Raw genomic sequence first — 13550 nt, forward strand, 5'->3', positions numbered from 1 at the left:
ATGGGGTATAATGTTGGAAAGGACATGGTGTTGACGTATACTGGTCTTTTCAGGAAGCTGTCGAACCATGATCCGAAGTCCTTGTTGCTTTTTACGTGAGCGCCTGAGAATTGATCACCATTAGGACTACATACCAAAACGCCAATATCTGAAAGGGACTTAATTGAATGTGATAGTAGCTAGCCTACGTTATATTTATCCTTTTTGTATTATTTGTAATGTCTTCATACCTATCACGTATAGCTGCATGATATCACTTGTTATAGTTCCATATGGCTTCCGAAAAGCCACTATACAGGAATAGTTGCCAGCATCGCTCTCCGTGACATCAGGTATGACGAGAGACGTTGTGTCAGTGACCGAGTACTTCCCACTAGTATGCACCCCATCGCTCGTTAGGGAATAGATTGCTGTCCCATCTTTCTTCCAGTAAAGAGACCGCAAACCAGAGCCCTGGTTGGCAATCGGACATTGGAGAGTTGCATTTTTCCCAAATGACGTCGTTATTACTTGATCTAAATGAACAAGAATATGCACATGACCCGTTGGACAGAAGAGCGACCATGACATAACAGTATATTATAACATAGAATAGTCGGGGTTAACAATGGTACATGGAACCTTTCTTCTGAGTAATCTAATCTAAAATCATAAGATAAATCATTATTAAACATGTTTCCAGCAGTATCAGATCCCTGTTAATGGTTACACCCGTTACTGGAATAAACCCATTGGCCCAAATACTAAACTCTGGTGTAACTTAGACTGGAGTTTACGTTCAACACAAATTTAGAATATAGGACTATTTTCTTCATGAATATTTCAGTTAAAGAGGGAAACACCCTTCTTTTTTCTAAATAGTTACAAAAGCGTAATAATAAACAAAAAACACAGCGATTCTGCATAATGTAGGGTTCATGACAATTATATGCGTTGAATTAGCAAACACGTAATTTATTCTGTTATTGTAATTTTACTAGACCCTTTCATTACCAGATGTTTGAAAGTGATAAGCAATAAAAAAAGAAGAAGATAGAACTGGTACTTAACAAGCAAAGGCAGAAACTAATAAATCCCAGAACAGGAACTGGTAAGCCATGATTGTGCACAGATCTAACGCTTATTCAGTCTTTTTTAAATAGATCGTAATACTATGGAATATTCTGTAGCATTAACGTTCGTGATGTAATAAAAACCATTTGCACGTTCACCCTAAATTGATGAACATTTTTAATTTTCTTTTTTCGTTGCTGTTGACACACTCGAACTCAAAAATAATTTACAGTTTTCAGTAAGAGTTTGGCAGATTACCTTGTGATCCATGCGAGCTAGAAACACTGGCCAAGACAGAGACGATGATCAATATATAAGAGTTACCCATCTTAGGAGACAAGCACCTGTAAAACAACTAGAAAGGGTTGAAGTGATTATGAACTTTGAAAATCCGAAACTCCTTCAAGAAAATTCCTTATATATATATATATATATATATATATATATATATATACATGTAGGCGTGACTAAAATGGTCTAGGAACGAGAGACGTAAATTCTCAAACCACAAAGATATTTACGGTTTTCTTTGAAGGTGTCACTGTGCGACACACTCTAAGAGTGATTAACAGTAAATTCTCCCATTTTTGAATTTTCTCAACCGTTTTTCCATGAAAATAAGACATAGGACAGGTTTCTAAAAATCTGTCAACACGTAAATGTCTGGAATGGTATTTAGAGCCAATTCATTGCTTTGTGAAGATTTAAAGTCACCTAAAATGTAATTAAATTGTAATAATATAGTTGGACAAATTAAGGAATCGATCAGATCAGTTTTCCCCAATTTGTATCGTTAATAATGTTCCGTTTTCACTCAAATTTTCAGATTATCTTTATTTGTACATCTTGCATTAAAGTTACTACCTTAGCACCATTTCCTCTCATCTGAACAATGTTATAAAGTCCCTTTAAAACTAGTACCAGTAATATAGTAGTATAGAAGAAATACGCACTGTATTAGGAGGTGGAGAAAAAGGTATGATAGAAACTGATAGATGAATAAACATGAGAATGATGAATTTAGATGTAATTAAATACGTAAATAAAACATGATATAGACTCTATATTCTATAGTAATGATAACGTTTAGAAATCTTATAGTGTAGTTCGTGACATATATTCGTTCAGCCCCGGAGTGCGATACATATTTTGAATAAATAAACCATTATTATCAGGGAAGTGTTACTACTCCGAAATGAAAATTCAATAATCCAAAATCAAAATAGCTGCGTAATCCCGTATCATAAAACGAGAACGCTCCACCACTACCACCGCCACCACCACCTACACCACCAACATCACAACCCCAACCACCACCATTATCCGCCATGCACCACCACGTACCTCCCCGCCTACCTAGTTATGCACATCACATTATGTGCCGCAGTCATTACAGTGACTTGTGAGTGACATTGGTTTCTGCCAAGTGCTGTTCTCACTCAAAACAAGAACGCATCAGTATAATAAACCCTTGTATATAACTGCCGGTCATATTACTTTGTGCAAGATAATATTATGTTACTCGATAACAAAACTTACCCCGTGAGAGATATCTTTGTTTGCAGATGTCAAATGTATGGATGATCCCATAATAATCAAGTGCACAGTAACAATAACCTTGAGAAAGTCTAACATAATATATAATAATAAACAGCTAGTCTAACATTTTGAGATAAAAGCAATAATCCATCTACATACGCACCCAATTATTACACTAAGGGGATTCCCCATTTCACTTGACTGAGTAGTCTGTTGACATAGACGTTGTATTGTATCCAATAACGACGGGTATTTTTCTATTGAAAATTGGTTCAACTTGGTCGTAACTCAAAAATGATTAGAGAGCGTATAGGTAAAAAATAATAAGAATACTAATAAATACAAAATCAGTAGAGAAGACTTGAAATCAAGCTAAACCCATACTTTTGAAAAGTAAATTAGGCATAATATAGTTGAACATTTCATCTTGCACAATTGGTTTATTTGCCTGAGCCCCTGGAAAAAACGAAACTGCTAAACAAACACATCTGTGCTAGTTAAATTATTTCGCAATGATCATAGAGAGTGAGGAAATACAATTATTTGTCTCGCAGCGGCGAATCACGATCAGCCATCCGGCGAATAAGCAAGGGGTGGAGTTGTGACTTTTATTTTGGCTCAACGGGGGGGGGGGGGGGGGGGGTGAGCACTCTCTTTTAACATCACCCCCCCCCCCCCCCTTGAGCCAAAACAAAAACCTTTTTTTTTTCTTCTTTTCTTTTTTGGCCGGGGGGGGGGCATTTTTGGTTTTAAAAAGGTAAAATCAACGTTACCATCTTTTTTTAACCTGTTTTTTTTTTTTTGCGAGGGGGCCATTTTGCCTTAACCTTTGCCCTCAATGCTGTGGGGGGGGGGGAGGGGTGAACAGTTTATACTGGTATAGTGTTCTTTCGTCATCAAAACACACTTAAGTCATTAAGTGATACTACTCCAAACTGAAAGTTTCAGTAATCCACAATCAAAATAGCTGCGTAACTCCGTATCATAAAACGAGAACGCTCCACCACTATACCGCCACCACCGCCACCACCGCCACCACCTACACCACCACTAACACCACAACCCCAACCACCACCACTATCCGCCATGCACCACCACGTACCTTCCCGCCTACCTAGTTATGCACATCACATTATGTGACGCAGTCATTGCAGTGACTTGTGAGTGAGATTAGATTCTGCCAAGTGCTGATCTCACACAGAACAAGAACACATCAGTATATTAAACCCATGTATATAACTGCCGGTCATATTATTTTGTGCAAGATAATATTATGTTACTCGATAACAAAACTTACCCCGTGAGAGATATCTTTGTTTGCAGATGTCAAATGTATGGATGATCCCATAATAATCAAGTGCACAGTAACAATAACCTTGAAAAACTCTAACATAATATATAACAATAAACAGTTCGTCTAACATTTTGAGATGAAAGCAATTATCCAACTACATACGCACACAATTATTACACTAAGGGGATTCCCCATTTCACTTGACTGAGTAGTCTGTTGACATAGACGTTGTATTGTATCAAATAACGACGGGTACTTTTCTATTGAAAATTGGTTCAACTTGGTCGTAACTCAAAAATGATTAGAGAGCGTATAGGTAAAAAATTATTAATAAGAATACTAATAAATGCAAAAGCAGTAGGGAAAACTTGAAATCAAGCTAAACCTATACTTTTGATAAGTAAATTAGGCCTACAAGGTTATAGTTGAAAATTTCATCTTGCGCAATCGTGTTTTTTGCTTGAGCCCCTGGAAAAATGACACTGCTAAACAAACACAACAAAATGATAAGTTAAATTATTTCGCAATGGTGTGAGGAAATACATTTAATTGTCTCGCAGCGGCGAATCACGATCAGCCATACGGCGAATAAGCAGTGGGGGGGGGGGGCGGGACTTTTTTGGCCAGGGGGGGGGGGAACTTTTTTTGTTTTAAAAAGGTAAAATTAACGTTACCATATTTTTTTTAACCTGTTTTCTTGCAAGGGGGCGGGCCCGTCGCCCCCTCCCCCCCCCCCCCCCCCCCCTCTCCGTGGATCAGCGCTTGGCAAAGACTATGTTCTTCATATTTTAGAGATAGACGTAGATAAGATTCTAGTTGTGTGACCCCAGGAATTCACCTTAACAAAAAGCTTTCGCAATACTCTTGCACATAGGGACTTTTAGATTTGCACGTCGACATAGTGGACTGCTACGTGTGACGTCCTTTCAAGGCACTGGCAGTCACAGTGCCTCAATTTAAGGACGTCGCACGTAGCAGTCCACTATGGCGACGTGCCAATTTAAAAGTCCCTAATATGCAAGCGGGCGCGCCTGTCGCTCAGACGTACACGTACGAATAGAGAACATTTCAGACCATAGCATGAGCAATTGCTACGCTATTACCTAGACGTACACGCAATACCTGTATATGGGTAAACATCATGACGTCCATTTTTTTTGTATATGCCTAGCATCACTGGCGTACTGATGGGCGGGGGGGGGGGGGGGGCTTGTGGGCAGTTGTCCACCCAAAATTCAAACGTGGTTTATTTGTAATTCGATACCAGTGATACACAAATGTTGCTGAAATGACATGATTTTCCGGTTTTTTTCTCTCACGCTTGCCCATTATGCCAGAGGCGGCACTCCCTGTGGGGGGGGGGGGGGCACTGTGCCCCCACTTTTCCAGGTACTCCACAAAAGCCCATTTCTACATAGATCAAGTGCCCCTTTTCTCTTCTAATAACTGTCCTTTTCCTCTTTTTCTTTAATTTCTGGTGAGTACGTCTTTCCAGGTGCGAGAAATTCCCCTTTTCACCTCTAATATTTTTGCTCTTTTTATTTTGACTCGTGCCCCTTTCCTTTTTTAATTAGTGTACTTTTTCCTCCTTAATAAGAACCTCCTTCCCTTTCTCTTAAATGCCACTTTTCACCTCTGATAAGTGCCTCTTTTGTTTTGACACGTGCCCCTTTTCCTTTCTAATAAGTACCATATTTCCTTAGGATAAGTGCCCCTTTTCTTGTTTATATGAGCCCCTCCCCCTAATCAAAATGCCCCTTTTAACATCTGATAAAACTATTAAAATCTGATAGGTGCCCTCTTCCTTCAACAGATTCCACATTTCCATTCTCACAAGTGCCTGTTGAGTGTCCCTTTTCAGGTGCAAGAAGTGCCATTTTCACCTCTGATAATTGCCCTTTTTACTTTGGCACGAGCACCTTTTCTTTTCTAATAACTGTCCTTTTCCCTTTTGATAAGTGCAAGCTTTTCCTTTCTCCAAAACATGCACCCCTAATTCAAGGTGACTTAGAGCCCCGTTTTCTTTAATTTTCCCTGGAGCTCGCTTGCTACGCTCGCTCCCATTTATAGATGTTATAAGTATATCATTTATGTCTATACTGGTATGATGTTCTTTCGTCATCAAAATACACCATATTTAAATGGCAAGTTCACTCCAAAAATAAATTATTTAAAAGAAGCAGATAAAACAGACAAACCAATCAAAAACAGTTTGAGCAAAATCGGATAACTAATAACTGAAGAAAGTTAATTATTTTATGACATGAACAACTTTGAAGATCACAAGACAAATTGGCAACTCACTCATGAATGTGTGGCGTCATTGCCTCGTAATCCACTAATTGTTTTCTTTATATTGATATTACAAATTTCCCATTTCCCCCTTAGAATCTTATTTCTTCATACCAGCATCCAAGTTATATTGATAGTAATAGTTTTTGTGTGTATGCACTAGTATAGAGTAATTTTATTTGGTTAAATCATGAATAATGTGAACTTTGATAAACTATTTATATAAAAATCAAAAATTATGAATATACAATATACCTGGGCGAAGGCATCGTGAAATCCAGATTTAGGGGATAAAAAGAGAAACTAGTTAATGGGATAAACTATATAAAGAAATTGATAAATGGTGAGGCAATAACGTCACTAACTGAGAACCAAGTTGGCAATTTGTGTAGTGATTTCCATAGTTCCATACTTTTTCATACGTTTTAAAAAAAAAAATCATCACTTCTTTAGTAGTTATCAGATTTTCCTCAAATCTTTTTTGCTCTGTATCTCTTGTTTTTCTGCATCTTTAAAAGCAAATTATTTTTTGGAGTGGACGTGCACTTGAGGTCATTAAAAGATATAGAAATTTTCACTACCGGAATTGTGGTGATTTCTCGAAAATCTAAACTTTGACGATCTTTGGGGTGCTACACACAACGCCACCACCGCCACCACTACCACCACCAACACTATGCACTACCACCACCACAACCCCAACCACCATGCACCACCACCACCACCACGTACCTCCCCGCCTTCCTATGCCGATCACATTATGTGCCGTAATTTGTGCAAGATAAAACTAATATGGATGGTTACTCAATATACAAAACTTACCCCGCGAGTGATACTTCTGTTTGCAGATGTCAGATGTATGGATGGTCAAGTTAAGTACGATCAGTTTGAAGTGCGTACTAGCAATAACGTTAAAAAGTCTAGCATAATCAATAACAAACCAGTCTAAACGTATCGAGCTGAAAGCAATAACAAACAATCACAAAGAACAGGGATTCCCCACTGAACTGCAATATTCCAGTTCAATCAGTGGAATTCCCCAACTTGAATGAGTATAGGCCTAGTCTGTGAGCACAGACGTTTCACTGTATGAAATAATGAAGGATACTATTGGTTATACACACGCGCGGATCAAGGGGGGAGGGACGAGCGGGCCTTGTCCCCCCCCCCCCCCCCCCGCAAAAGAGAGAGAGAGAGAGAGAGAGAGAAGAGAGAGAGAGAGAGAGAGAGAAAGAGAGAGAAAGTAAAAAAATGGGCAAGGGAAAGAGGAGAGAAAGGGAAAGAAAGAGGAGAAACAAGAAGAGAAAAGGGGAAAAAGAAGGAGATCGGGGGAGGGCCGAAAGGGCCCTGCCCCCCCCCCCCCATCCAAAAAATTAGAGAGAAGGAAGGAAAAGGAAATAAAAAGGAAAAGAGGAGATAAAGGGAACGAAAAAAAGAGGAAGAAGAAAAGAAAAGAGGGGGATAGCAGTTGCAATTTTCCCGCCAACAAGTTATGGATCGTGGGGGGGGGGGGTAAAGGCCTTTGCCTCCCCCCCCCCCCCCCCCACGCCAAACAAAAGAGAGAAGGAAGGGAAAGGGAAAGAGGAGAGCTAAAAGGGAACTAAAAAGAGGAAGAAGAAAAGAAAGGGGTGAACAGAAGAAGGAGATCAGTTGCGATTTATCCCGCCAACAACGTGTGGATCAGGGGGGGGGGCGAAAGGCCCTTGCCTCCCCCAAGCAAACCTTAAAAAGAGAGAAGGGAAAGGGAAAGGGGAGAGAAAGAAAGAAAAAAATAGTGACCTAGCTGCCAGTGGCACAAAATAATGAGGTATCAAAATATGCTCCATCTGACTGTGATTAAATGCCTAAAACCCTTAAGCTTCTGGGGGCGCAACTCACGCCAATTAGTCAGGAGCGGATCTACAGGGGGATAGGGTTAGGGGGTCTAACCCCCTCCTTGGGCTGCCAAGTAAAAATGTGATATGCATAGAAAAAACGCCATCATATGTCCAGACCCACTAAGTATTAGTAGATGCCAGGAAAGCATCACTTACGGGGGTTCAGAAAAGCAACAAAACAAAAAATCGCCTAGACGCTTCGCGGCTCATGGACGATGCTCGCATCGTCATTGGGTCAAACCCCCCACTTGGTAAAAAGCTAGATCCGCCCTGTTAGTGTCCTGCCAGTATCACAAATAAGGTATCAATATTATGTTCATCTGATCGTAATTAAATGCCTTAAACCCCTGAGATTCAGGGGGCTCCGCCCCCTCGACCCTACCAGGAGCCCTATAAGACGGCCCCTGAATGTTTATCTGACCGTGATAACATGCCTCAACTCCCTGAGTTTCAGGGGGCTCGGCGAACTGGACCCCACACCAATCAGTGACCTGCCAGTGTCCCTGAACTTCAGGGGGCTCCGCCCCCTGGACCTCAAACCAATAAGTGTCCTGCCATTGTCACAAATAAGCTATCAAAATATGCTCATCTGACCGTAATAAATGCCCATACACTCTACCTGATCGTAAATACTTACCTGCATGAGGGGCCTGCATGTATTAAACAGTGGGTTGATACGCATTTTTTTTTTTGTCTGCCCCCCCCCAAAAAAAAAGAAAAAGAAAAAAGAAAAAAGAGTTTTCGCTCATGACGCCACTGCTGGTCATCATTACGTACCAATATTTTGGCTTGCATAATTTCAAATTTGCCCCCCCCCCCCCCCTAAGAAATCCTGGATCCGCGCCTGATTATATATTTTTAATTAGGATCTACCAAACTTGGGTAAATATTTTGGTAAAAGCACTGTAAAATATAGCAGAGGAGTAGAAGCAGCGGGAGATACAACGATTATCACGTTTTTTATATTTTTCTGAGGGTGGTGGGAGTAAGTTAAAGGGTATAGTTGTCGACAAAGAAAAAAATAATACAGAACCCATTTCCATGACGCTCATCTAATCAGCATATGGGCACATATATACTTGCCTGCATAATCTTTCCAGTTTTAAACTCAATGAAAGTGAACAACCCCCAAAATAGGGTGAGGGGAAGGGGGGGGGCAGTTTATTCTGGTAAACGTGCTCTTTCGTCATCAAAATACACTAAGAAGATATAGAAATTGTCGCTACCCGAATAGTGGTGGTTTCCCGAAATATTTAAACTTTGATGATCCTCGGGGACCGCCAACACCACCACCACCACCACCACCACCACCACCACCACCACCACCACCACCACCACCACCACGTACCTCCACACCTACCTACATGTATGCCCATCACATTATGTGTCGTAGTCATTACAATGATTGAGATTGGTTTCTGCCAAGAGCTTTACCCACTAAACCAGAACACGTAACTATTTGGTATAAGTGCCGGATGGTTACTCGATATATAAAAAATTACCCCGTGAGTGATATATTCGTTTGCAGATGTCAGATGTATGGATTATCCCATAATATGTATAATCAAGTGCACAGTAGCTATAACGTAGCAAAGGTTAACCATATTAACCAGTCTAGACATTTCGAGCTGAAAGCAATAATCTCTCTGTTACGCACACAATTACAAAGAACGGGGATTCCCCCATTCCACTTGAATATCAACCTACATGTTCACGTACACCTTGTAGGGGGTTCTAAACATCATGACAGCCACAGGTTTTTGTTACAAGGTTCTGTGAAAGCCTAGATACATTGCATTATTTTTAATAATTACTGAAGCACGGGAATAATCTAAATTTTGAAATTCCTAGTACAGAGGGATTGGTTGAATTATAATACAGACTTTCATATTGTCTTGATACGCCAATGTAGGATTTTATAGAAATTTTCTTTTTAAGTTCTACCCTTTATCTAGAGTACAAGAGGAATTTATTAAGACGCTCGATTCGCTGTTAAAAAGTAGCTGGCTAATGATTTTGAGCTTGAAAATCAAACACATTTCACATTTTCTTGAATTGCTCATTTTAATTCTTCTCCATCGATCTCTTTTTTTTTTTCCTTCACCTTTGCGACTTTACATTAAAATTATTAAATGAATTAGACTAGTCACTAGTGTACAGATCTGCAGTTCTTTTCATTAGGCTTATTCTATTGAATTGTTTTCGATTCGTTTCGGATGTGGCTGTATAGGACTTTGTCAATGGCAGCCAATGGGGAGATACTATTTGAGTGAACGCCCTTCTGTTTTATACAGTCATGGTTGTATCCGTTGCGTCCTTGTGAAAAATGAAATGTTTATGCTCTCAGTCATTTAAAAAGTATCTTGTTCAATTGTTCGTCTAAAAACTCGAACATCCCTATTGTCATAGTTTAAGGCTGTTAGACCTTCCGTGATAAGCTTTGAATGAGCCAACCCTTTTCCTTAGCTAGTCACATGGGGGAAGGGGCTCTTTAGGGAGGGCGGGGTTGTTTGAACTATAAAAGAAAAATGACATTTAGCGTAATGTGAAATTAGGTCGTCCCAGGTATGTGGTACCTTAGAGAGTTTCACTTATCAAGACCGGGTCCTGCTTTTAGTCTGTCAAGGGACAATCGATCTATTTCACCTGCTCATCATTAAAGTGTCCTTGGGTTGTTGAAGTTAATGTTTCACATGCCTTTCCTGTGAATCACAGCGATGCAGACGATTTGTGTCTAAGGGTATTGTTCATAGGGGATCCGGTAGGGGATATGGGCGGGGGATTGTCGGAGGGACGAATTATCAGGTGGCCGAATTGTCAAGTGGCTGTTAACCAGACATCTAAGTCCAATTTGATAACACAATGAATTGCATCAAATTTAATTGGTTCAAGTACTATCAAGAACCCCCCAGAGGACAGCTTTCAAAAGTTGCTTTTCATTATGATCCTATTATTTGCAAATGCTCTTCTTTGGATAATAAGCCCCTTGGTATTTAGATTCTGCTATAAATTGATGAGACAATTGAGGATGTCTATAAATGCCCTCCGCCAATCATCTCCTCTTTGTAAATCACTATACAACCACTCACGCTACCTGTGATTTTCTTTATTCTATCTCCTACTTGTTATTCTCTTTCATATAATGTCCTCATCTACTTTCATCTCTCTCTCTCTCTCTCTCTCTCACTTTGTGTGTTCCTTTTTTTTTTAATAACTCGTTTTGTGTTTTTACATTTTTTTTGGAGATCTTCATTGTCTCATGCAATCCTGTTTTTTCCTCTTTTTTTTTTTTAGGGGGGGGGGGGGGCGGGTCGGAACAGGAATTACCAACCTACACACACACACACACGCACACACACACACACACACACACACACACACTTATTATAAGCCATTTTCAAGCTTATGACTTTTGAGAACATCTAAATTAATGAATTTCTGATAAGAAATTGAAGGACATTCAATTTGTTGTATATTGTAAAACTATGCTTTGCCGTTGTAACTTAAGCTACAGTCCCATATACGTCCCGGACCGTCCCGGACCATCCCGGACCCCATCCGGGGTGATCCGGGATTCGGTCCGTGTTGACACCGTGTTGGCACCGGGGTGGTCCTGGATGGTCCTGGATGGTCCTGGATGGTCCTGGATGGTCCTGGGCGGTCCGGGAGTCGACCCCGGATGTTTTTGACGGTCAAAACTGCCGGGGTGGTCCGGGACGGTCCGGGTCAATAGTTTGATCCGGGGTGATCCGTGTAGCCACCGTGCTGGGTCCGGGGTCATCCGTAGTGGCGCCGGGGCGGTCCGTGTTGATCCGTGGTAGTCCGGGAGTGAGTTATTGACCGCCCAGGACCATCCAGGACCATCCAGGACCACCCCGGTGCCAACACGGTGTCAACACGGACCGAATCCCGGATCACCCCGGATGGAGTCCGGGATGGTCCAGGACGGTCCGGGACGTATATGGGACTGTAGCTTAAAAGCATCACACTTTTTTGAACAAAACATCCCGGACCATCCCGGATCACCCCAGACCATGGTCCGGGATGGTCCGGAGTGGTCCGTGCTCGTCCGTGCTGGTCCGGCTTTATATGGGACTGGGGCTTTAGGTTCCATCCTTGCCCATTCAAATGCTTGTAACACACCTATGCAACAACTCTACCATTCAATTCAATTAAATTCACAGGATAGGGAAAATGAAAATAAAAAGATTGTAAAAAGTGCATGACAAGTATGTACTTTCATAAATATCTTTATTCATTATTAGTCACTGTTCATACAGTACATGTACATTCCCATTTTTTTTAGTTATAGCACTATGCTGTACAGGTAAATTTTGTAATCGTTATTTTTTTTTATCTTGGGTGATATGTTAATTCTTATTGCTTCAACCATCGCAAAGACCATTACCCTATCCCTTGCTATCAAGTCTAAAATAGTCATTATACCTCCTGTGTAATAGAGTTTAATGGAATATTAAACAAAAATGCCATTTATTGTATCCCTTTTGATATTGGACATGTCAACACTACAATACAAGGGCTTTTAACCTGATACAATCTTTACATAAAATTAATATGGGACATACTTTTGGAATTTCACTCCTACACCCCCCCCCCCCCCCTTTCTCTCTCTCTCTCTCTCTATCCTTTTTTCCATTCTCTTTAACTTGTCTGCCCACATGATATTTAGATGTAATAACTAGAAGTAAATTATTAACACATAATTTGATTTAACACCACCTAAATAAAGTAATGAACTTAATAATGCATTCATTGTAATTCAGCATCAAAACTTTAAAGACAGTACATATACTGGTCACAGTCACAGATCTGACATGTGGTATTTTTTAGTTGCATGTTAATATGCACATTTTCGAGGAGCACTGACAACATTGAAACCTTATCTATGAAAGCTTCAAAAGAACAAACGTTCCAATTAGTGATTCAAGACTAATGGGGCTCCTCATAAAATCTTACCTACTTCATGACCAGGTCTAAGACAAAGACAAAATGAAAATAAATACAAAGGAATACAACACAATCCCCTCTTACAATGTAACCACATAGAAGACATTCTATATGTCAATCTTTTTCCACCTGTTTTCTCTCAATTTCCTCCTCAAAGGTCAGCCAGGCCTACAATAGAGCAAGTTCCACCATCCAGTGGTGAACAAAAATCAATTGCTACAGATTACAATCATTTTCATTTCAATATATCGCGTCCCACCGCGGCACTAATGTCCTTTGGCAAGATATTGATCTACATTTGCCACTCTCCACCCAGGTGTTAAATGGGTACCCGGTAGAATCCGAAAACCAATGTGGTATGCTTAGTAATTTGAACCAAGTACATGTAGCTCTAGTTGGAATGCTCCCCAGGGAGTGGAGAAATTGCATTCATTGTGTGCAGGCAAGCAAGAAACCGATGACCGGGCTAATAATGTAAAGCCCTTAGAAACTCTGACATTCCTGACGTACGTACTAAGTACTATATA

General features: G+C 40.4%; 1 protein-coding gene across 1 annotated transcript in view; it reads right to left on the reverse strand.

Annotated features, from left to right (window-relative positions):
• Positions 1-7171, reverse strand: part of LOC100891676 — a 26987-nt gene extending 19816 nt beyond the window's left edge. Inside the window, exons 1-3 of the mRNA XM_030996693.1 lie at positions 7001-7171; positions 1312-1408; positions 231-515 (exon numbers count right to left, since the gene is read on the reverse strand). Of these exons, the coding sequence (XP_030852553.1) occupies positions 231-515; positions 1312-1381 (355 nt within the window). The 5' untranslated portion in view covers positions 1382-1408; positions 7001-7171. The remainder of the gene's footprint in view (positions 1-230; positions 516-1311; positions 1409-7000) is intronic.
• Between the last annotated feature and the right edge of the window lie 6379 nt (positions 7172-13550).

This window comes from Strongylocentrotus purpuratus, unplaced genomic scaffold (assembly GCF_000002235.5).
Source record: "Strongylocentrotus purpuratus isolate Spur 01 unplaced genomic scaffold, Spur_5.0 spur5_scaffold_3, whole genome shotgun sequence".
NCBI classification, from domain to species: domain Eukaryota; kingdom Metazoa; phylum Echinodermata; class Echinoidea; order Camarodonta; family Strongylocentrotidae; genus Strongylocentrotus; species Strongylocentrotus purpuratus.